General features: G+C 38.1%; 1 protein-coding gene across 1 annotated transcript in view; it reads right to left on the reverse strand.

Annotated features, from left to right (window-relative positions):
• LOC102314531 (calcium-activated potassium channel subunit alpha-1) overlaps positions 1–25,201 on the reverse strand; it is a 98,577-nt gene that overhangs the window by 24,620 nt on the left and 48,756 nt on the right. The window contains 14 exon segments of the mRNA XM_042219730.1: positions 3,506–3,514; positions 4,366–4,442; positions 5,744–5,830; positions 6,288–6,356; positions 6,774–6,883; positions 7,081–7,236; positions 7,404–7,473; positions 9,755–9,837; positions 9,947–10,052; positions 10,159–10,269; positions 16,487–16,578; positions 18,309–18,479; positions 18,607–18,682; positions 19,508–19,583. Coding sequence (XP_042075664.1) covers positions 3,506–3,514; positions 4,366–4,442; positions 5,744–5,830; positions 6,288–6,356; positions 6,774–6,883; positions 7,081–7,236; positions 7,404–7,473; positions 9,755–9,837; positions 9,947–10,052; positions 10,159–10,269; positions 16,487–16,578; positions 18,309–18,479; positions 18,607–18,682; positions 19,508–19,583 — 1,293 coding nt within the window.

Raw genomic sequence — 25,201 nt, forward strand, 5'->3', positions numbered from 1 at the left:
CTGCTAAATATCTACGGTGTCACTCTAAGCAGTGATTTGGCTATTTTCAAGTCAAAAGAGGACCAGATATCTTGGCTACCTTTAAGTTTAGATGAAAAGCTTCTTTACTCCCATTAAGAATTTAAGACTGAAATATTACCACGTTTGTGTGACTGATAATTATTTATTATTAGCAGTTATTTAGTATCAGTTATTATAGCTGCTCATATTTACCCTCCAGTGAAGGCTAAATGTAAGTTTAGCAGCATTAAGTGAATACTCAAGTGAGAAGCAGGTTTTTATATATCATATATTTTCAGCTTGACATGTTCAATCAAAGACACCTACAATAAACTCACCAGCGCACAAAACTTAAGAAGCGTTACTGTCTTATTTTTGCCTACCCATGCCTGAGACAACCTGCACAGATGTGTGTAACGTTCGGTGAGTCCCACACATGCTCATTAGTAACTTATTTCAACCCCTTGCTTACATTAAAGGTCATGCATTGAGCTTAAGGCAGGACAGTGACAGCAATGTTCAAACAGGGACCGTGCTGGTCCTGGCATCTGTCGCCTGCAATCGGAGGGCGCGAGCAGAGTCACAGGACTAACAGGCTAGCATCTGTCCCACAACGAGAGAAAAGGAGAGGGGCGAGGGCACTCGGCTGCCTGGTGGTTAGAAACTGTCAGGCTGAGTTTCATGACAACCGGTAGCACTCCAAAAATGAAAATGCAAACATAATTTCCACGTCAGGCCGCATAAGGCCTCGCTCCACGCATCTCCCGCACCGTGTCGACAGCAACTCTGGAGCTCTTGCTCGAGCTTTTCTAGCCAGGCCACGCTCACAGCACACAACCCTGGGAGACACACTGAGGGGTAAAAACGCCCAGACGTGTTCAGCTATACGAATGGTTTTTGATCAAGAGTCATTCACTAAAAATTTATGACAGTCTGCAATGTTTTCCAGCAAATTGTATCAATGCTCTGCAACCTCAGACACATTCTTCGTGCCTCCTGCGACACATCAGTACGATTTAACATACCCCCCTGGCTTAAAAAGGGAAATCACACTTGAATTAGGAATTCATATGCAGTTCAATTCTGTTAAAGTCCGCTTGTTAAACTCCAATATGATCCAGCACTCTTCTACCGTCTTTTATTCCTCTTATATTCCAACTCTACTGCTTTGTGTTCTCAATTTAATCACAAATCAGCAAAAACAACCAATAACTTTGTCTGCTTTGCAGATTTTTCCCCCAGTTCTTGTTCAAGCTGTTGATTATAATTTAATAAAACCCATATGTTAACCTCAATATGTACTGTAATAGTCATCATCACAATATCCCCTCAGGTGCTCTCAAGAGCATTATTTACTAAAAAAAGAAAAGAAAAATTAATCGTCGGAGACGTCTACATTTACAAATACCTCAAATCCTATCCTGTTCACCCATTTCTCCAGGGTACAGTGGTGAGATATTATTTGATATTATTTTTTTTAATGTTATGTTATGTCTCCAGTGACATCATTGTAAGATTTAGACAGTCCTATCAGAATAATTATTTGGGAAAATGCACAGTAACTGTGCATTGTGAGATTTTTTGCAGGGATGCACAGCTGTACATTGTTCATGGCTTTGACTTTTTTCTAATATATTTATGAGGTCACTGGAGGGAAACAAATACTGCTGTACACAGCAAAAGGTTTGCATTAGTGACTGTCAATCTAATTTTAAACTACGTTTCAATTTGAATTCACGTTCTCTTGACAAAACACCAGCAAAACAATAGACCAGCATGCTTCACTGCAAAACGTAGCAACAGACAGAGAAGAGCACCAAAAATCAGAAAGCTAAAACACCAAAGCAACATCTACATCTGTGACAACACGGGTGCTTAAATTTGAAAGCACACAGAAGTAAAGACACACGGTGCATGTTACAACACTGAAGAGCACATGTCATGGCGACAACTTACAGGCACGTAAAGTGGCTGAGCAATCATTAACAGAGACAGCAGAGAGTGGGATGTCCCGTTGAGGGGAGTCCATGTTACAACGCACATTAACCGGCATGCAAGTGCAGTCCCGCTCTGAGCGACCGCAATCAAAACAACATGCCAGTTTCATTTTCTTGTAGGCAGGCTTCTTGGCTACAGTCAAGGGTTCATATGGGAGGAGAGGAAGAGCAGGTTAATGTTGAGGGTCATTCTGAGGGAAGAGGGGATAGAGGAAGAACAGGGCATGGAGGACGGCTGCTGCTGGGATGTACAAGATTAACCTTTGTTGTGCCGCTTACACTAGTATTGGCATCCTGTAAACCGACACCCTTTCCCCTCACGTGAACATGACCCCGTGACCTCAAATATGGTTTCTTTAACCTTTTCAGACTTTTTGGAGACTTTTACCCAACAAAATCCTAATAATGCTAACACAGATTTAGCTTGTTTGGGCTTAGTGTCACTTTACTATGTGATGAAATGTTTTTCTATGTTCACTAATTAACTTGCTAATGAGCCAAGCATGAACATCAAATGGCAAATTTGGTCTTACAAAGGCCAATCTTGGCCCAAGGATAACATAAGTGGAGGTTAAAGACACATAATGCATGTTTAATTGGAATAAATAAAACATTTATATATGCACAATTTGATGATTTATAGCTATTTTTTTTGTAGACACCTTGGCTATGTGTCATGGATCTGGATTCTTCTCTTAGAGCCACTGAGTCATATGAGATATAAGGACAATAATATTTCATTTTACAGCTCTTAAATATTTACATTTGTTACTAATGCTTATTAAGAACAGGAGATGACAGAAATCTCCTAAACAAAAGACTAAAGGTGCTGGTATTTTACAAAAACAGTATCACTTCTAGAAAAACCTGCAAGTGCCTTCAGAAAAGACAAAAAGGGAAAAAAAACAAACACTTGAAAGCGTTTATAGTGCATAAAAGCACACATAAGTTAGATGATCCATATTCCATGACAGATTTGCTATTTTTTCCTGAAATATTTCTCCTAAAAGATATGCACACATCTCTGTGGATTACGTCACTTTAGTATGGATGCCAATTTTTTCCCATAATATAAAAAATTAGCAAGGAGTAATAAGGATAAAGGTTTTCCAGTCTTCATCCCAGTCTGTTTCTCACTGTGGTCTTTATGCAGGGGTCTTCTGCTTAATAAAGGGCAGCAGGGCCATCTGGTGGTGATGTGGTGAATTACTAACTCAAGTAGGCATGAATGCTGCAGTGTTTACGTTTGAGCAAAAAAAAAAAAAAAAATCTACTTCTGCTCTGGAATTTTTTTGCAAAATCTATACTGTTGCTAATTTCTTTTGAAAGCTATAAAATTCTATCAAAAGAACGAACAAAAAACAACGTGCACATGACAACAACAAGAGATCCAGGCAGCATCAACCATTGTACATGCAACATTTAGAGTACATTCAAACAGGTCACTTTAATCTGAGGTACACTAGCACGCTGTGCTTTTGAAGGGGAAACAAATCCACATTACTCACAATATATCACTATTAAGCAGATTTTTAAAGAAATGTGTGCCAAGTTCCCAAGCAGCAGGAAAAGAATACATCACATGTCAATGTTAGGTGTTAGCTTTAATACTAGTGGTTTATCCAAGCAGAAGAACATGTAGCACGTGATGTTTATAAGGTTTTAGAAACACGTGATCCGTCCAGGTACCTGTGGTGTTAACAGTCTCTCTGAATGCCTGTTAACATCACAAAGTTATCAACAGTGAACACAGCTACTATACAGAAAACAAACAAAATGCACATTTAGACTGAACTAAGAGGTCTACTATGTGTATTTATAAGAGCTGGGAATCACATGGAAAAGATAGCATGCTATAAACACTATGTAAGAGTGTGTCTGTTAGAAGAGACGTCTATCTGAAACACTCTGAAGGAATCAGTTCATCCAAATCCACAAAAAACATACATTTTGAAGGATATCTGAAACCTCAGCATGGAAAAACCAAAACTATTTGCATGATGAGAAAGTTGGAAAGCATTTTTTCATGTAATTTGGGGGAAATGACCCTTAAATGAGAGCAGGTATTCATCTCATACAGAGATCCAAACATGTAGTTCTACATGGGGAAACTGGAGTGCTTCAGTTTGTTTTGGCTGCAGAAAGAAATCTGATCTTTCTACATGCACAACTTACAAGGCTTCATTTCAAGGAATAATTAATGTAAGAAATAAGTGGTTGGGACAAATGGCTATGTATAGTAGGTCATGTAAATACGCTGTCACCCAGCTACTCGAATGCTAACTCATTATATTTCAGTTTCATCTGAGCAAGAAAATAATGGGATCAATCTAACTTAGATCTTGTGTTTGCATGCAATCACACTTACATTTCTTGCATCCACATTTCTTTATCCTTTTGGGATCAGTTATGTCATCGTGGCAGGCCTTACAATAAAACAGTGCCCTGCGGAAGGAAATCAAGAACAGCATGAGTGCTCAATAAATTGTTTACACATATTTTGTCTTTACTATGGCTGCACAACATCTGCAACAAGTCATTTTAATTTGTGTGCAATCAGTTTATTAACAAAAAATTAATGAAGCATCCAATGCATTTGTCAATGTTTAATGTGCCAAAAGTTGAGCAAAGAGTGTGCAGCTCTATGAGAAGTTCAGGACCAGTTTTAAATTAAGCTTTGATCTTTCATAAGGGCGCTGCAGTTTGTCTCATGCTGTGCCCTCATAAATCTTCTGATCCCCTCTGGCAGGTAACATCACCATCCAACCTCGACCATATGTACCTTTAATCTGTCTTTGAATGTTATCTTTGTGCAAGCAATGAGCAGATACAAGCTAACAGCCAACATTCCTCTTTGGCCTCAGCAGTGCAACTCAAGGATCCCTGAACCGCTGATAAATCACTTCAGTCTGGTCAATTAAACATGCAAAATATGGCATTTTTCTAAGAGCAAACACAAAAGCCAATATACACTTACTGGCCGATTTGTTAGGTGCACCTGTTCAATTCCTCCTTAATGCAAATATCTAATCAGCAACTGCATGCATTTAGGCCTGAAGACATGGTTGGCCCTGCTAAAGTTCAAACTGAGCATAAGAAATGGGAAAGAATGTGACTTTGAATCTTGGTGTTGGTCCCAGATGGATGGATTTACTGTCCTACTGGGATTTTCCCACAGTCTAGGGTTTACAGAGAATGGTCCAAAAAGGTGTATGGCAGTTCTCTGAGAGAAAATGCCTTGTTGATGTCCGATATCAGAGTGGTCAGACTCCTTCAAGCTGGAAGGTGACAGCAAAGGTGCATCTAGCAGCCATTAGAAGCTCAAACCATCTCAAACTGCTTTCTTGAACAAGACAATGAGTTCAATATACTCAAGTTGCCTTACGATTTCATCATGGACGTGTGACCAAGAAATCTGCAACAACTGTGTGATGCTATCATGTCAACATGGGCCAAAATCTCTGAGGAATGTTTCCAGTCCCCTGTTGAGTCTATGCCATGAAGAATTCTGAAGGCAAAAGAGGGTCTAACCTGGTACTAGATAGGCGTTCCTAATAAAGTGAATGAGTATATTTGTAAGCTCTGGCAACATGTAGGTAATACTAACAAAACAAGCGTTTGCAATTTTCCTACATGTAATAGCTCAAGATACAGAAACCGTATGACATGCAGACCAACAAAGGCACTATTGCAGAAACAAGACTGGAATTTAATCAAACGATTGAATCTCAGGTCTCATTCATTACCTCTTTACTTCTTTGGCATCGCTGGCAATAAAGAAGCCCAAGGTCCCCTCCTGCATTTTCACGTGGTTTCCAGGGTTTATCAGGGTGCTGTGAGGATTTGTAGACCAAAGATGTCAAAGCAGAAAGTTATATCACAGAATTTGCAAGGCTTTGCACTAATCACTGCGTCTGGCACACGCTGCAGGGATTAGTTTTCACAACTCATTTGGCAGGATAGCCCCTGTTTATTTAATTAAGTTGATGAAAGCAGATAGCACTTCAAAGAGTATAAATGAGCATCAGCGTGTTAGAGAAACTACTAAAACAAAGCTTCTGCTGTGCTCAAAGAAACCAACTGCCACCTTCCCCACTAATTTGTCACGATGTTATCGGAGAGCCCTGTGATGTCTGTGAATAAACCCATTTAGACATCAATTTAGACACATTGTGTAAAGCACTTGTGTTTGCAGTCAAACAGGGAAGCTGATTCACAGTAGCTGAAAGCAAATACTGACACCTGCGTATTAAAGTTTTTGCATGCATGAATTTTAATGCCCCGACTTACCTGCTTTCCCCTTGATCAGACTTGTACTCTATAGCTATCAGCAGCAGCTTTAGCTTCACATAGCAGAGTCTGTAAGGGGGAATAACAATATAATTAGACCTGAGGCACACTAAGAACTTTAGTTTGAAATCTTCTTAGCTTAGGGTGCCACTTTCTTTTTTACTTTTTAGAGGATGAGAACCTGTTTATCCCTAAATTATTTACACTTAGATTTAGGTTTACACTTTCAAATATTTTAATATGGGATAAATATGGGATTTGACAGCCTATAAAGTATGGAGCCCTTATGTGAACGCCATGTGCTTCCTCTCTATAACTAATTTAACCTACCATCTCCAGAAGCCTGGTTAATAAATACTTGCATAACAATTATCTTTGGATCTTTAAATTCTAATGACTGCAGTTTAAACATCTAAATTACTTGCATCCAGGAATGACAAAGTACCAAAAAAAGGGGGTAAAATAAAATGTTTTAGTTTTACGTACTCGCAAATTACTGGGAAGGACAGACCCACAAAGGCACTGGACAGGTACTCTGTGTACATTTCATTGGCTACTCCTTCAAGGTAATACTTCTGCCATGTATCCTCCTCAATCTACAACAAAATAAAGAAGGTTATACAAAAATATAAAAAGGTGCAAGTTTAAGATCATCACCACCCGCTCACCAGATGCTGCATACGGGCCTCATCTGGGATAACCATTATTATCTATTCAGACTTTGTTTCTTGGCCAACTTTATTTTTGAACTTAATCCAGTGAGCACAGATGGATCAGTGTTAGTTGCAGCTACCTTGATGAAGGACCTCATGGAGAAAAGGTTGGCCAGCATGGTCGAGAGGCCCTGAGCCAGGCAGCTCTGGGCGATGAATCCGAGCTTGAGTTCTGCAAGGCAAATGGCGTCATCTCCCTCCTTCCAGTTCCAGCTTGGGATGTTCAAAAGGTGGGCCTGAGGGGAAGAGGAAAAGGAAGTCAGGCTACAAGGTGCATGCTGTTAGAAACTAAGACAGACAAATGATTCAGTGATCAGATCTTTTCAACATATACTGAAACGTAACTAACTATAACGGAGTGACTAAGTGACTCCAGCAGGCTTTATAGTTGATTAATACAAACCTTATTGTGGTACTGCAACATTTGAGTGATTATCCTGATCTTTGGGTGGTAGTTCTTGATGGATATTACTCTGATAAAGGACAAAAAGAAAGCAATATAAGAATATCTGCAGCACTTTCAAAAGTTACACAGATTTAAAAAAAAAATCTGATTCACTCTCTTTTTATAGAAATTAAGTATCGTAGTCGACTGTATGCTTTAGATGCTTAGATGTATGCTTCATTTAGAAAAAAAAAAACAAAACAATTTTAAGTTTGCATTTTATTTTATAGTTTAATATTTTAAACTAAAGGCTCAAGAAAATAGAACAAGAGAGTTGCATAGTAACATATTCCTAGATCCAGCTACAAAATGCTGACTTTCTCTCTGTCTGGGAAGAACTGATGTCAATTTGACCATTACCAGTTCAGCCTGTTCTCCGAATTTACAAACCTACAACTTCTACCAAGAAATAATTAAATCAACCTGGAAAAAATACCATTGTTAACAATTTCAAATTACTATTCAACCAAATGAGACGTACATACAGAATCTCTCACTGGATAACGGCAAGAGGGGTTTTTTTTTTATATCTTTTATAGTCATAGGGAAGTTGACCTTTAAACCTTTGGATATAAAATGTCACTCTTAGACATTTGTGTGCAGTCATACTCTGCCCAAGCACACAAAAAAGTCAGTTTTTGGCTGGCAGCAAGTTATTTAACCACAGTTGTTGAGTAGTTTCTCTTTTCCTAAACCGCATTATTAGCCTAACTAAATGTGGGTTAAGAACGGTCCAGTGCATTATCAAATATACCATCATCGTTAAGGAAGAAATGTGGTTGGAAAACAAAAGAAACCCAAAACTTTATCTACTTGATCTTGATAAGGGAAACAAACATCTGGTGAAATCAAATGGTAAGAAAACAACAGTAAATCTCACGGGTATGTTTAATAGTGAAAATAGCAAAGTGAAGAGAATTCTCTCAGAGACATTGGGACTAAACAGCTGAGTAGCCTTTAAAAAACAATCAGTGAGGATGATTGTTGGACGCTGGAGCAATGGAAAAAGGTCATTTACCATGTTCCAGGATGATCAGCCCATCAGAGAAAGAAGAGAGGTGGAAAAAAGGGGTGATCCCAACATGCCTAGTGTCCTAGGGTTTTTTTGCCTTTTGAATTTGGAGCTTTTGCATTAATATTTGGATTGATATATTTATTGTGTTTCGAGTTCTTTTCATTGTTATTTTCCTTTGAGTAGCACATGATATCTGGTTGTTTTCTTTATGACTAGATTCTCAGTTTAGTTTTATCTTTAATACCTTTTAATCTAGTTTCTGTTTCTGGTTATAGTTTATATTTAATTCCTTGAGTGTCATATCATCCCACTGTCACTGTGTCCTTCTGTTTCTTGCTGTTAAGTCTATGTTTTAGGTCTTCCTGTTTTCTTTCAGTAGAATTCTTTCAGTGAATTTTTGGATTCGTTTATTCTCTGTTCTGGATTTTTGATGGACTTTCCTTACTCCACTTAAATAAAAGTTATTTTTGTTATTTATTAAGAGCCACATCGAGTCCTGCATTTGGGTCCTTCTGCCAACACCTTCTGTATGCCTATCGTACACGCCTGTGGGGACAGTGTTATGATCTGGGGTTGCTTCATTTGGTTGCGTCTACATTCAGCAATGTTGCGTGCCCAAAACATGGTCCGGCACGAGACATCATTTTAATACACGGAGTGGCCACCATAGAGTTCAAGGAGAAGAGGACCTTTGACTGTTTGACCACAAAATACAAATCATTTCCTTTGAGTCCTAGTGGACATTTGTGACAAATGAATAAATTTCATGTCCGGGAGAACATATGGGAGAGATGCACAGACAGACAAGACGGCTCTACTATAATGATTATGTATTAATCACACAGTGTTTAGATTAGAATCAAGCTGTGATGATTTCTGCAGCACATTTTAAACGTCTTAACCCTTTTAGATGGAAAAGAAATGTCACATAATGACTCTCCGACTTTTTATAGCTGAGCAATTTAATCTTCAGTGGAAAACCTCCAATCCTCAGACTTCATTATCGAACAGAGCTATTAATAATACAATTTTATTAACCAAATTTTATCTGCCTTGCCCTAAAACAGACTGTTCCCCATCACTTTTAAAATATGTTGTACTCTCATATATTATCCACTTGATAATCCCTTAAACCCATTAAAATAAGTGCAGTTTCCACATCCAAAACTACGACTTAATCCACTCCGAAAATGTCTTTTTCTCTCAGAATCCAGCTGAATGTGATTGTTCATAAAACAAATTGAATAAACAATGAAAGCAGGAAAACATAAATCATGATTTGGTTATGCAGTACCTCATGATGTTGGATGCATCCTCGGCATCGGGGTCAGCGCAGTATTTGTTGGCTAAGATCAAGCAGGCATCAGCTGATTCAATCTAAAACAAAATTGCAAATAGCAAAGACAAAAATGAACAATCACATCAAGTATTCAGTCAGACGATAACCAACAATATTACAGAGGAAGAAGTATTGACAGTCAGGTACCTTGACTCTGGCCAGGTCGTGTGGATTTAGGACAGATCCTTGGTAAAACTCTACCTGGGTGAAGTGGCGCTTGAACAAGGCTTCCAGCTCAAGATTAGGGGAAATACTGAGAGACAAAAAACAAACACTCTTAAATCAGAGAACTCTCTAATCTCCTAAAGTTTAGTTTTTTCCTCTTAAACAATGACATTTGCACAAAGTTTTGTACTTACTTATGGAGAAAAACAATTTCTACATTGACATCATCCCTGTCCTTGTGTAGGAAGTCTTTTAGAAAGTTGGATACACTTTCAAGTGTTATGTGACCACAAACCACGATGTGCCTAGAGAAAGGAAGTGCAGAACCATGAGGAAACTCAGAACAAAAGCACACATCTTTCATCTTTTCCATCTTCATCTTTGAGCTGAAATCAAAAGGTAAATGTGAGACGAGGGGCCTGTAACGGACATTTAGGTCAGTGATTTAGAATCTGTGATAAAAACTACGGTAGAGGAGGGATGAAATCCAGAGAGCTCTCTGGATTTCAGTATCAGATTATAAAGGATCAGTTTACTTAGATGAAGATTATGAAATGAGCGCACAGTCTATGTCGATCCCTACATATCATAAACCCTTTATATAAAGATCCCAGTTCAGATTATTTTTCCATCTGTGCTTAAAATATCTTTATTAATTAAATTATTCTGTGTAAATTATTTTGTCTTTTGCACCGATTTGCAAGAACAGTCACAGCTGGAAATACTGCAGTGGTTCTTAAAGTACAAAATACGCATCAGTATCACTTATTTTCTGATAATCTAGAGTAACAATAAGTAACTCAAAGAAAAACACATACTTTCCCGTAAGAAACAAAAAAGCAATGATGCCGACAATTTTATCGAGCTTTTAAAATCACCACAATAATAAGAAAAATATTTTTAAAAAATTGTAATAAATGCAAAATAAGCATGATGTGATACTTTTTCTTCTCAATTTATAAACTGCGATTTTAAATTAAAAATGAAAAAAGCACAAGAAGCATATACTTGGTTTAAGAAAACTTCCCAAACCAAGTCTGGTTTCTTTCAAATCGTACCAAAAGCATGCTACCAGAAACCACGACTTTAAACTCTGAGGCATCTAGCAGAATCTCCCTGTCTTTAGGCTAGATCTTATGGCTAAAAAGGTGTTGAAGGAGTAGTTTGGCATTTTGGAGAATACGCTTATTTACTTTCATATCAAAAGAAATATGCCATCATACAATTTGCTTGCCTTCTCCTTAGCTGGGGAAACCAGCAGCCCTGGCTCTAGTTTGAGTTGAAGAAATCAGCACCTCTCAAACTGCTTAAAAAAATGTATTAATTAATTAAACAAATTCATACTGGCTGTAGTTTTTTGTTCGTTTGTTTTTTTCAGAAGGCATTGTGTACACTTGCGTGTATTTTTGAGCTGCAATAACATCATTTGTTTTTAATTAATTCCGCTAATTGACGCCTTTATTTTGTGTTCTTTAATTCAATACGTAGTATTATTAGTTAGTGGTACACAATAGCATTCTCTGTTTTAATAAAAAATAATAAAAAAACAAGCTCAAATGTAGAATTTTGTGGGCAAGGACAAGAGCTCGGGGTTTTCAATAAAGCACGGGGTACTTGGCTCCGTTCGAATCCGACCTCTCTTAATTAGGAGGAGAACAGAAACACAGCGGTGAGCCTCGGGGTGCCCGAAACTTTCTCCTTTGGAAACAGGAACTGCACTGATTTATACTGCTGTCAGATGGACTGATGGACTGCACCACGCCCTCCATGTATCACTTGCTGGAAAGCACATCGGCTCCATCTCCACTGCACTCAGACACTAACGCATTTTCCGAGTTGCTCTCACTTGTCTTCATTCTTTTCATATTTGTTGGTATTATAAGCAATAGCGCAACAATAAAAAAATGCTGCAGAAGTGCAGGCTATGAATTCAGAAGTATAACTTAGTTTTCTGGCTTTGTAAGAACATTTACATTTATTGTTATTAAGTATAAATTTATCCTTTTTCATGTATTTTATTTTTTTAGTTTGTTTATGAAAACTATTTTGTTTACTTTATTCTTGAGGCAGTCCTTCTGAAGTAACCATCAGGAAATGTGTTTTGTTTTTGGCATTTCCTCTCTGTAGCACAAACAGGTGCTACAGCTTAAGAAACGTGGTGCAGCTGCATCAATTCAAACTTAGTGCTGGAAGGCTTTATAACCCACTACCATGTAAGGCTAGCTGTTTTGGAACTTCACTTAATGTGGTGGACCCTCCACACCACTGTGCAATAAGACTGAAAGTGTGTATGGCCTTTATATTGGATGAGGATTTCCTCATCCACACAGGGCCAAAGTGGAAAAAGTAATGAGCTGCCCTACTGCTTACTCAAGGCCAGATCATATTAGCAAAACTGGAGTGCCACACAGTGGGTGCCTCATGCACACCACAAACTACTTGACCTCTCACAGAATAGGCCCAGATACTTCTTGCAACCTGGGTAGCTTCATATTTAAGACAAAAAACAAAAGCACTGTATGTTTTTATTTATTTAAAGGAGACTTATTAAGCTTTTCCTAGTTATTTGTCATATTGTTGCAAAGTTGGATGCTGATGATAAAGGTGGGCAAAGTTTCAAACGTCAGCATATGTGTAATATGTGACACAAAAGCTCAGTTTTTCAGACTATTACAAATATTTCACACAGTGTTTTTTTTTTTTTACTTTTCATTCTGCATGAAGTCATTGAGAGATCTTTAATATGGTCATCTTGGGCACAAAGCTCTAGCTGTGAACACAGAGCTAAAACAGTCTACTTTAGCTAACAAATCAACTGAGGAGCTGCACCAATGACCAATGCCACATAAATGAGAATTTGAACTATGAATCATGCAAAAAAGTCCAATAATAAAAAACATGGGACAAGAAATGAATGTAAGAGTTCCCTTTTAACTTGAGGCAAGAAAGCTAATAAGAATATTCCCCAAACTGCCAAAGCATATCTTTTAAACTTCGCCTTCAGGGTGTAGGTCAGACTGAAGATTAAGGCCAAGACTGTTGAAATAGCAAAGCATGGAAACATCACAAGTGGAGCAGGGAAATCAAAGTGTTTCCAGGCATACAAAAACTGATCTTAGCAAAAATCACTATGAAGCATGAAGCAATGGTACACGACAAAATGTATGACTTTAGCATTTTCTTCAGTGCTGAAAATGCAGGTGAGCTAAAGTATATGATTTTCTCAGAATTACTCATTGATGCCTAAATGGCTGTCCTTCAACCGAATTATATTATTACTGAATGTTATTATATAATGATTGAACTTCAAAAAAAAAATCATAATTATTTCTCACTGTGTGTCCTTGACATCCATATTGGTCTTTCTGTATTATGTTAAGTTAGCTCCAATGTAATTTGTTTTTCTCGTTTTATCTTATTAAGACTGTTTGTCTGACATGAATTGGAATTTGAGTGATGAAGGAGAGGATGGGTGAACAAAATGTAAAAAAAAAAAGAGAGAATAATGGAAACACTTGATTAACAAACACACATTTGGCGCACACACACTAACAGTAAGCAGCCTAATTACATCAAAAACAACCAGGATTTTCTCACAGTAAAATGATCAATCATGACAAAACTGTGAAATCTGGAAAGAAGGAAATTGTTCCCACTGTTTTGTTCAGAAATAAAAAAAATTTAATGTTCCTTTTAACTGGGTTGCAACCATATTAGTTAGTCTGTTCCCTAGCAACCTCTAATGTAAGTAACTATTTGTATTGGGGAGGAGAGTCTGTGCATAACAATACCAGTAAAACTTTTAGTCATATCAATCTAGTTAAGCAACATTACTCAAAGTAAAGCATAACTTAGAAAATAGATGAAAATAGTGATTTATTTGATACCTCAAACAGTGATCTGGACGGCTGTAGCCAATCAGAAGTTCATGTTTTCCATAGCTAGGTTAAATAGTGATTAAAACTGGTAGTAACCATTTTCATTACAGTCTTTCACTTCTTAACATAAAAAATAATATTTAAAATTAATTCTTTCCTCTTTTACATAAACTAAAAGTTAAAAAGCAAAAATTAAGTTAATGTCAATTCAATTCAATTTTATTTATATAGCGCCAAATCACAACAACAGTCGCCTCAAGGCGCTTTATATTGTAAGGTAGACCCTACAATTATACATGCAGAGGAAAAAAAACAACACATATGACCCCCTATGAGCAAGCACTTTGGCGACAGTGGGAAGGAAAAACTCCCTTTTAACAGGAAGAAACCTCTGGCAGAACCAGGCTCAGGAAGGGGCGGGGCCATCTGAATGTTTTTATGCATTCAAGAATTTTTCTATGTAAAATGTTGATGCTTGAGTTTAGATGTTCTACAAGACAGACAAGAATTAGGGGATAAACTTTACACATAACGGAGTCTTAACCCATCACACTATTGCATTTTACTTTAAATACATAAGTATGTATTAAAACTTTGAATAAACATATTATTTGAATATTATTAAATTGGCTCAACTGACTATAGTTGTGGGGTAACCAGAACTTTATGAGTTTGACATAGATACTGCTACTTATTAACATTACATTATTACTTTTTGTTTTCTTTTTTTTGAAGTTATATTGCTGCTGTACTGTATTGAACCACAATGACGCAATTTACACTTCAATCCATAAAAGGGATCGCTAAGCTACGTGACCTTTTGAGTCATTGGTATGGAGTCTGCACAGCCTCTCCCCATTTTTGTTACAATGAAACAATTCCCAACAGGATAATCACAGTTTATAACACAGTGAGAGAATCCTACAAATGCCACTATTAAGCATGACAACAGTACATCGATATGATTACACTGAAAAATATCTGCCTTTTCAAGATATTTGTGGCTGTTATTTGAGTTCCTAAAGTCATATTTTCTAAAAAAAAAAAATTTGGAAAATCTTTACCAAATCATTATTATTATAAAGTCCTTTTATTATACAGTCAAGGCAAAAAGAAAGTACACCCTCTGTCAATTCTAAAGAATTACATATCAGGGCATAACAAAAATCATATTTAGCCCTTAACATGTTTTAAAGTTAGGCCAATACAACCTGGGATGACACAGTGACATATAACACCATGCCATTATGTATTTATACCCTTACATTTGACTCTAGATAACTTTGGTATACAGGAGTTCATAGCTGACTCAAAGGCTGCAATGTGTCCAGGTTCATGCCTAAAATCATCACTCCTCCACCACCTTTGCTGGACAGTTGGAGCGAGTTGTGGTGCTGTGCATTGTGGCCACTTTGGTCCTCTCTGTCCAAACGATAGAAGACTTGCAGTTTGTTCAGATGCAACTTTGCAAACCCAAGCCTTGCGTCCACAATCTTTTTAGAGAGAAGGGAAGCCATGCAAGTCTTTTTCTAATAGTACTATCACACACTTTAACATTCGCCATGATAACTAAGGCCTGTAGAGTCTGAGAAGTAGCTCTTCTGTTTGTTTTTTGTATTTTGAGCATCGCACAGTGTGACTTGGGGGTGAATTTGCTGGGATGTTCCCTCCTTCATAGATTGGCAGCTGTCTTGGATGTTTCCCCTTCATCCTCACTGCAGAATAATGGACTTCAAATTGTTAGCAGGTGCTTTATAACCCTCCCCAGACTGTTGGGCACCAACAACTCCTCTCTCTCTCATTGCTGATCTCTTGCTTTTTATGGCGTTGTGTTTACACACGCCTGAACGGGCCAGACCAGCAAACTGCCAAAACTTCTGCCTCGCACTTTTGACCGTTAATGAAGTTCTTGCGATCATCAGCAACCTTGTAATTCCAATGGAAGCTGTAGAAGTGTACTGAGTTTTTCACACACTGCTTCTGCAACTTGGTATGGTGTAATACATTTACTTAGTTTCAGGACCTTTTTTTATCGCCTGTATTTAAAAACTTAGAACTGACAAAGGGCATTCTTTTTACAATAACTGTAAATACTTACTGAAAACAGGTCACTTATTTTATGAAAATGATTTTTAGGACTCCGTAACAGACAATCACTTGCTTAAATGGAGATTTTTTTTTCCAGCGTAAAACCAGAAATTCATTTATTCAAAATTTTAAAAAAAACTCCAGCAATGACAGCTCGTACACATCTAAAAGCAGCAGAAATAAATACACATTTATCATGGCCAAGTTCTTCAGTCACAGTGTGACTTTAATGCTCATTGAGATCATTACAATTCAAATCATAATCATGTCACCTCTTTATGAGAGGGCCACTTGAGTCACACAAAACCACACCATTACAAATCTGCTGTTTTGTCTGTCTGTCTGTTTGTTTTCTATTTTATTTATTTGTTTGACTTACTTTCTGCCTCTGGTCGAGTTATAACTCCCTCCATATTTCTTCCGATTAAGGATGAGAGCAGCAATTTCTGGCACGTAGCGAGCAAACATGGCCTACATGCATGGAAAAGAAAAAGAAAAGGGCATGCAGAGAAGGTTCTACTGCGGCGGAGGCAGTAGAGCCTCCTTGAATACTTACTTTCTCCCATTAACCGCACTATAGGAACCACCATATTTCTTGCGGTTTCCTATTAACTCTATGATTTCAGGGACGTAGCTTGCAAACATGGCCTAAGGAGAAGATAGGAGACAGAAGAAGAGACTAAAAAAAAAGACAAGCAAAGAAGAGCAGGTCCTCTATTTTAACTTTAGAGAAATCTGTGAAGTCTGAAAGAGGAGCGCTACTCTACGCGCTGGAGTAGTTTTTTTTAATGTGTTAACAGGAAAACGGTGAAAGAGAAAAAGAAACGTGTAATTATTCAAATTGACTGAAGAAAATCATGTGAATGTAAGCTGAAGTTATGTCACAGTTACATTCACAATAGAGAAAAAGTATGACAATGGAATCCAGTTTAAAGGCTAATATTTTCAGATACTGAAAGAATAAAGGAGAAAAATGAAAGCAGATGAGCGACATGTTGAAGAAAAAGAAAAATTTGAAAAATTAAGAAAAAACCTTATGTGCCATGTTTCGCCCAACAAACACACGTCGGGTTGATTTCAGTAGCAGAGCTCAATGGATGGCAAACAACTTATGGCTGCACGCCACTGCCCAACCACCTGAATATTCCTGCGTGGAGGAGGCAGACGTGCCAGCTTACAACAGATCCAAGAAATTAGCCTAAGTATAAAATTTGTTTTTCTTTTTACAGTGTTTTTAAGAAAACACCTCAGCCTTTCCCCTTCAAGCTTAGAAAAATCTATCAGCATAAAATATATTTTGTATTTTGTTGTTCTGACCCTTCAAATTAATTACCAATCAATTCATCATTTACACCTCTGCTTTTCATTGCCCTACAATAATAGAGAAATAAAGCTGCACAGTGCCCTCCAGTGGGCAAACTACACAATGTCGATTAAGACTTCTGGCTCTAATTTAACTAACAGTATAGATAACCACTCTCATTCTTAATGACGTGTAGCACAAAACAAAATGCAATCGAAGGGAAAAGTGGGCCTGATTACACCCTTTGAAGGTCTGCAATTGGCTTGATGTCTGTTTCACACTGGTGATTTTACAGGCCAATGTGCAGGTGAATGAAAACTGAAATATCTTGAAAACAATCTTCACCAGACAAGCTATATAGTCACATGAGCCCCCTAGCATGCCTTTTAAGTTTAACGGTAGATTATTATTAACCTTTATTATGGTTTTTTTGCATAATTTTGAGCAAAATGAAAACATTTCAGATTTAGAAGACTGAAAAGTCGCTTTAATATACCTCAATCTTACCTCAGTTAAATCCAGGTATTTGATCATATCAAAGTACTGTATGTCCACGCTGAATAATACTTTATAATCCGGTTAACTGTGCCCTCTAAATCGTCATTGCCTATTTTCTTTATCAGGTAATTCGGGTCTGTGTTAAATCCCCGACGGGATATTTTCTGCCAGACTATTCTGAAAGTTGTGCAGGAAGAGGACAGCAATGTTGCTACATCCATATAAAGCTGGGCTGTCATGAATCAACTATCTCACTGTGTTTGTTGGAAAGAGGGAGGGAAGGCAGGAGGGTGGAGCCACCTGAAACCGTAGTACCTTTACAGTTAATAACAGATGCAAAAATTCTCAAATATTCTACATGTCATTTAAATCAAAACTTCAGCATTATACCAAAATCAATGCTGCAACACTGTGGACAACTCATACAGTACATGACATGCAACATACTGTGGTGAAGTGGTGAGCCACAAATACACTTCAATGTGAACAACGGGTGAAGCGGGCGTCTCGACTTAAGTCCCAGCATTTATGTGATGGAGGATTTTAAGCAGGAATAAGTAATGAGAGGGATTTTTACCAAACCACCAAGGATGAAGAAGACCATAAACAGGCGGCCCAGGGTGGTTTTTGCATACACGTCTCCATAGCCAACAGTGGACATTGTAACCATGAGTAAGTAGACACATTCCCAGTAGGAAAGTGCCTGGGAATTTTGGAAGTTTTCCCAAGGATCCCCTGAGTTTTCCACCTGGAACAAAGGTCAGAATTTACACAACGACCACGGAAACACACAGGTCTTTGATGAAGCAGTAAATAATTACTGATAATAGGCATCCAGTTGCTACACAGCACCACCACATTTTCACCTAACTTACCAAATGAATGAACCCTGCTGCAGTTAGCCATGTGCTTATGAAGATTGAACACAGGTTCACCAGCTTAATCGAGTTGCTATGTTAGAAAGAGCCAGACAACAGAAGATGAAGTATTAACTGTAGCTGTTACACCAGGATAAGAAGCCAAACTGGAAGCCCTAGCTCACACAAAAATTCAGTCTATGCTTTAAAACACATTATAAGTCTGAGAGTGAAATCAGAATTAAGGTTCAACCTGAACTATTAAAATATGCAACATGAGAGATTTAAGCTCTTAAAACTGTAGCTCCTACTTGAATTTATAGCTTGTACTTTTTCTTGTGTTGTGGTTAGCCATGCTATTCTTGTTACATATGGCTTTGCAAAAAAAAAAAAAAAAAAAAATCCAAGCAGGCTCCAGGATATTTTCATCATATACAGCTGAACGTTAAGCCTAATGTCAGTGTAAACAAATGCATTATCAAAGAGTCTGTTATCTTTAATGCGTACTATAATCAGGATTTATTAAGTATTGCAGTGTATATGTTATTGCAGTGCTGTCCCTGTTTGACTTCTATCCACTTCTTTGTCTGTTCTGTCAAGTGAGAGGATTATTCTAAAGCATGTCGATATACTCAAAGCTCTTTCTGACGTGACATCTGTGCAAAACTCTTTAATTCTAAGCAGAAGGGGCACAGCAGCAATCTCTTTTGTTCACGACTGCATGATATGGTACGGTGATATAGTTCAGTGTGCACAACACACAAATACACTTGATGTCAGCGTTTGCCAAATGAAACCTTGTGTTTATTTTGCTGTCAAAATAAAACTACATTCTTTCTTCGCGTGAAGCAAAAGGCAGATGAAAAACAAACTGTCAGCTGTATGAACAAAAAAGAAGAAAAAGCATCAATAAACTTACCTTGTCTTTAGTATATTCAAAAACTGTAAAATTTCTGAGAACTGTATCAATCTTAAGGCCCTTAAAAACCTCAAACCTGTGAGAAAATAAACATAAAACACTGATTAGCAACAAGTCAGGCATCGTGAGTGATATCTGATCGTCATTTAACAACCATACCTTTCATACTTTCATCCATGTTTACAAGCTTCATTGGATTCATATTGACAAAAAGTAAAGTCCAACAGATCGACAGGTACTAAGCACTTACGATATTAAAAGAAAATATTTGAAATATTTGTGGGGAAATAAAGCATAATAAAAAACACAAAACAAGCTCGGCATTCCAGATCTTCATCAACTCATAACACTGTGTTTTAATCTCAGGAGCCCCGCTCTGCACCGACATCTACCTGATACGTGCGTCATTCCCAGTGGATAAAACTGAACGTGGACGAGATGAAAACCTGGATTAGAGTAAAGACAGGTGGATGCTGCCACGCCAAATTGAATGAGTAAACAGATGTGACGTCAAATCCTAAATTTGAGGGTATTTATTTGTTGGGAGAAATAAATGGAGCCGGTGCACGCTGCCAACAGTCCAAGGACGGCAGAACACCAACAAACGCCAGCCTGAGCTCCTGCTCATAATCACCACTTGGCTGTATTCACATTCAGGTTAAATGACGACCGTGTCATCGCGTGTTTAATGCCGTTACTGTCGATAAGCTCAGATGATCTGCCACAAAATCACATCTGATAAAGTCAAATATTTGCGCTACGCTTCATCGCCGCACTGCAGCAAACAGCCTGCTAAAGGGCGCCTCATATCTGAGCTTGAAATCTAAATGATTCATAGAACTCACTCATTTTGAGAAAGAAAAGCTGCACTATTCACAGTGTTTGAGCTGCATAAAAAATTTAATGCCACCTCAGCCAAGAGAGAGCAATCAAGTTAAATCCGTATCCCTCTGCATTAATTGGGATGATAAATTCTCCTGCTGGAGTGGATTTGTGTGAATGCCAAGTGACACAAATCAAAGACATTACAGGCAATCATTCAGTTAGAGAAAATAAAAATAAATCATCTTTTTTTTTCTTTTTTATAACAACTAACTGTGTTATGCCTTGCCAAGCGAGTGTTTGCCAGATGCAGAGCATAGCACACAGCAAATTTTGAACATGCTCCAGCTGACCCACAGCATCCAGCACAGGGCTTTAGAAAGAGATTCCCCTCCGCTCTCACGTCCTGAGGATCTTACCCCAGTAGGAGATCACATGGAAGCATGCACCGAAGCTGTAGCAAATGCTGTCCTGGTCCTCTTTATCAATCACCTGGCCGTGGCCCATCCTCACCCTGTAGCCATTCTGGAAGAGCTCCCCGGTGGATTTTTTCCGTCTTCTTGTACTAGAAACCTTCTGGGAGTGTGTGCCTCCATCAGGCCCCCTGTACACTAACATCTTAGTAGGAATCATGTCTAGAAATTGGGTGAAAGTCTTCAGCTTTAGTCCGAAATCTACTTCACATCCACCTCTTCACTGTTCTTCGTCTGCCTTACCAAATATTTCACATGAAAAAAATTTTTAAAATCTCCTCCAGAATATAAAAAAATTTAAAAAATCCACAAAAACAGCCAGGTGCTTTCATGTTTCATATTTGCACCCGACCGGCTGGCGTCAAAAACAGGTCTTTTTTTCGAAGAAGTATTTTGATCTGATTTACCTCGGACCTTCACAGTATCCTCGTGGCGAGCTTAAAGCAAACCCTTTTCCCATCAGGATATTAGAGTGTAAGCTCCTTTAGGAATCATCCAGGGAAAGGAAGAGGCCAGACAGCAAGTCTGTCCATCAGCTGGCTTCACAATGTAGCCTACATCTCATCCCAATAACACGGCAACTGCTGCTGACAAACCAAATTTCATTCTCTAATCTTGGAAAGGCACAGAATGTATTGTAGTCTCACATTTAGAGCAGGAAACAAGATGTCATGTGAACAGTAAAGCTGTGTAGGGAAAAATGAAAAGCTTTGGCAATCACTGTTGTGTTTTACTATGGATTTAGTGCTTCAACAATAATCCCTAAATTAATCGTAGCTGATGTAATAGCTGTTATTGTAGTTATACAAAAAAAAAAATCACCGTACAGAAAAAATACATGAACTGAAGTTCATTCATTCATCCTTTTAGTGCATTTCAGAAGACTGGGCAGTTCAATTAAAGGACTCGTTTTAATATTCAAGTGATATTAAGAGTAATCTGAAGAGAACTAACTGAGAAAAGAGTGAAATTTAAAAAAAGGGGGTTTTTTTGTTTGTTTTTTTCAGGTCCTGTAATTATCTGAAATGTATCTGGGCTCTTCAACCTCTTTATTTATTTAACACATATCACAAATATTTAAATTCGGTTACACTGGTGCACATCGGTGCAGTTAGAAAGGTACGTAAAAGAATAACAGAGCTGTAAAAAATAATCTGGGCTCATTTTACTACTTCAGGACTTCATTGTTCTTACTAATTCATGACTCAGATATCAGTCCACAAAGTGTTGCAAAGAGACGTGAGTGAAGGCGCCAAAAGCCAAAAACACTTGGAACCACAGATCAGTAAACTAAACATGCAAAATATGACATTTTTCTATGAGCAAAGATGCATGTCAACTTACACTCACCAGCCACTTTTTTAGGTACACCTGTTCAACTGCTTGTCAATGCAAATATATGATTAGCCAATCACATGGCAGAGTGCTTCAAAGTGATAAAAAAGACCAAGATATGCAGAAAAGCATCTGTGGACAAACTCTGAAGCAGATGGGCTCCCACAGGAGAAGACCACACCAGACTCCACTCCTCAGCTAAGTTGTTTTTGTGGGGAATATTATCTTCACATACTGTGGGCCCCTTAGTAGCAACTGAGTATTATTTAAATGCCATGGCCCACCTGAGTATTGATGGTGATGATATTCATTACTTTATGACCATAGTGTAACCGTATCCTCGTGGCTGCTTCCAGCAGAATAACATGCCATGTCACAAAGCTCAAATCATCTCAAACAACAACAGAGCACCTTTGTTATGTGGTGGTATAGGAGATTGTGGACGTGCAGTTGACAAATCTGCAGCAACTGCATGATGCTGTCATGTCCTATGGAACAAAATCTCTAAAGCATTTTTCCAACAGCTTGTTTAACCTATGCCACAAAGAATTAAGGGAGTTTTAAAGCAAAACAGGACCGAACCCAGTGCTAGTAAGGTGTACCTAATAAACTGTCCAGTGACTGCATACGAAGCATAAAAACCCAGAACCAAAAACTATTATCTTTTCAGCTGCTGCAGTTTGTTTCTGCGTGAAATATCTGAAGGCATATTCTCCGTAACATCCAAAATGTGTGTCATGCTCGCACCCCGAAGCCTGTCATGCATCAATGAGCTTGTTAATGTGCGATAATATTGGTGCAAACTGGATGTATTTGTGTCAAAGCGTTCAGACAGCAGGACCGGCAGATTGGCAGTTCAGCTAAGCACTCAGTGAAATTTGGACTTTCGAAGGGAAGAGGCAATTCGACAGCAGCTGAGCCGGATGCGACCTCATCACTTGTTTGACCTCAGTTTAGCCACACACTAAATCCTCCATGACCAACTGCACCGTCCATACTGAAAGAGATTAAGATGCTTTCCATTGAAAAAGAAAGAAAGAAAAGAAACAACAATACATTTTTATGCTTGGAGTTAAGAGCGATCAGCAGAAATCATTTTTTTAATCAGTAAAATTAAATAGACCTCTCTATTCTATAAGTGTCCCAGTGAGCCAGCATGGCCAGGATGACACCCTCAAAACTAAAGCAGGTAAATGGAATAATTTAGTATGAATTACCAACAATTTTATTATTTACAGCTCTGCTTTTAATTCGCAAACCATGCCCGAATGTCTTTTTTCTAAACCCTCGACAGTAGCCTACGAGTACAATATTAAAAACTAATATCCAGCATACAGCCTGCGCATGTGTAATTTCATTCTCTAGACAGCCTTCTATCTCCTGCCCATGCACCTGATGTGTGACAGGAAGCTCTCTGTTTTGGCTTGTATGAAATACAGTGAAATGAGTCACGCAGGGCTGAGCGAACAACAAAAGCAACAACACCTACACAAACAGTAACAGCGGAACAACGGGGTGCTAACAGTAATAACCGAATCTCAGTGCTGCTCACGCTGTTTGACAATTTAGCAAATGCAGCCTTAACCGAACAAACCTATGTACATGTTCAGATTCTCAGAAGGCTACTGTTGGCTATATGAGTACTGACAAGAGAAATGTTGTCATATAATGTAAACTATTAGAGGTGTATCAAAATATATGTTGATATTATGACCATGATTTGAGTCGTTTGCTAATCTGAGCTTCTTAGACATAAAGATATTAGAAGCGATCGACTGATAATAAAACAAACTGTGTGTCCGAACCACAATATCGCTCTAACATTATGTGGATAATAGTGATTTAATCACTGTGACATGACTGTTGTGTTTCTTGACAACAAGCAGACATATTTGTTGTGTTAGTAAGCCTTAGACTGCTATGATAGATGGAAAACCAACGCTGAAACTGAACAGAAGTGTTCCTACGGTGTCATTCTGCTCTGCTACGTGGATGAATGACTTTTACATCATCTCTAAAGAAATATTCTTCTCTTTTGATGCACTGTCCATAAATGCTAACTCAGTGCCAAAAGCAAAGCAACAACCAGTCTGCACACATTGTGAAATTTTGCAGATTAAATAATCCAACAAAAACAAAGAAATTGGACCAGACATCAAGTACAAGTACAAATACCATTAAGGAATTGATGAATAACACAATAACTATATGTAAATGTATATAACACTATAGACAGTCTACAACATGTATAAACAAAATAACAATCTGATATCCAAAAGACAGCCGATCAGCTAAAATGCAAGCTATACTCCCATGTGTCCACCAGATGGCAGCAGCAACCAGCATCAATACATTCTACTGTTTCCTGTTTTGACACCGCAAGTCACAATAAATCTGCTCAGTGAAAACGCACAGGCACATTATTGAAGTGTAGTAATCAGGCTGTTCTACTGACTTAAGAGGGCAGGAGTGTTTCTTGCTGAAAGCATAGCTGCTGTTGGTTATATGGAAGGTTTGTTCTTCAACCCCTCAACTTAATCCCCTAATTTCTCACAGACCTCTCCGAGTGATGAGCTTCAGACATTTAGAAGATTGACTTGTATTCTTGCGCTCGAGCCCCCAACAAAGCCTGTTACCTTTTTTTTATCCTTTCGTGTACTTTTCAGCCACACCGTGATTTCATTTGAGTGTTATTAACGGTGCCGTAGAGAGCTCTGCTGGAGAGGTGAAGGGTATGTGAATGACAACTGCAGTATAAAGCCTGCTAAGCACAAGACCGGGCCAAAGACATGGACTCAAGTGGCACACCTTTTCAGTCATACAACATTTGATCCTACGTTAAAGCAAGCCAGCATGAGTTCAGTGAACAAAGATAACAAAGCGTTTGAGTCATTATTGCTGATCAACTTACATGCTGTGCTGTACCAGAGGTTTTTGAAAATGATGCACAATTCCATCATGATAGCAAGAATCTTATTCTTCATGCACGTCATGCAATGTGTCAGCTTGAAGTTAATTTCATGACAAAAGCATCAAACTTATATGGCTAACAATAGGGGCGCAC

This window comes from Haplochromis burtoni, unplaced genomic scaffold (assembly GCF_018398535.1).
Source record: "Haplochromis burtoni strain Fernald_Lab_line unplaced genomic scaffold, NCSU_Asbu1 Contig_37, whole genome shotgun sequence".
NCBI lineage: Eukaryota > Metazoa > Chordata > Actinopteri > Cichliformes > Cichlidae > Haplochromis > Haplochromis burtoni.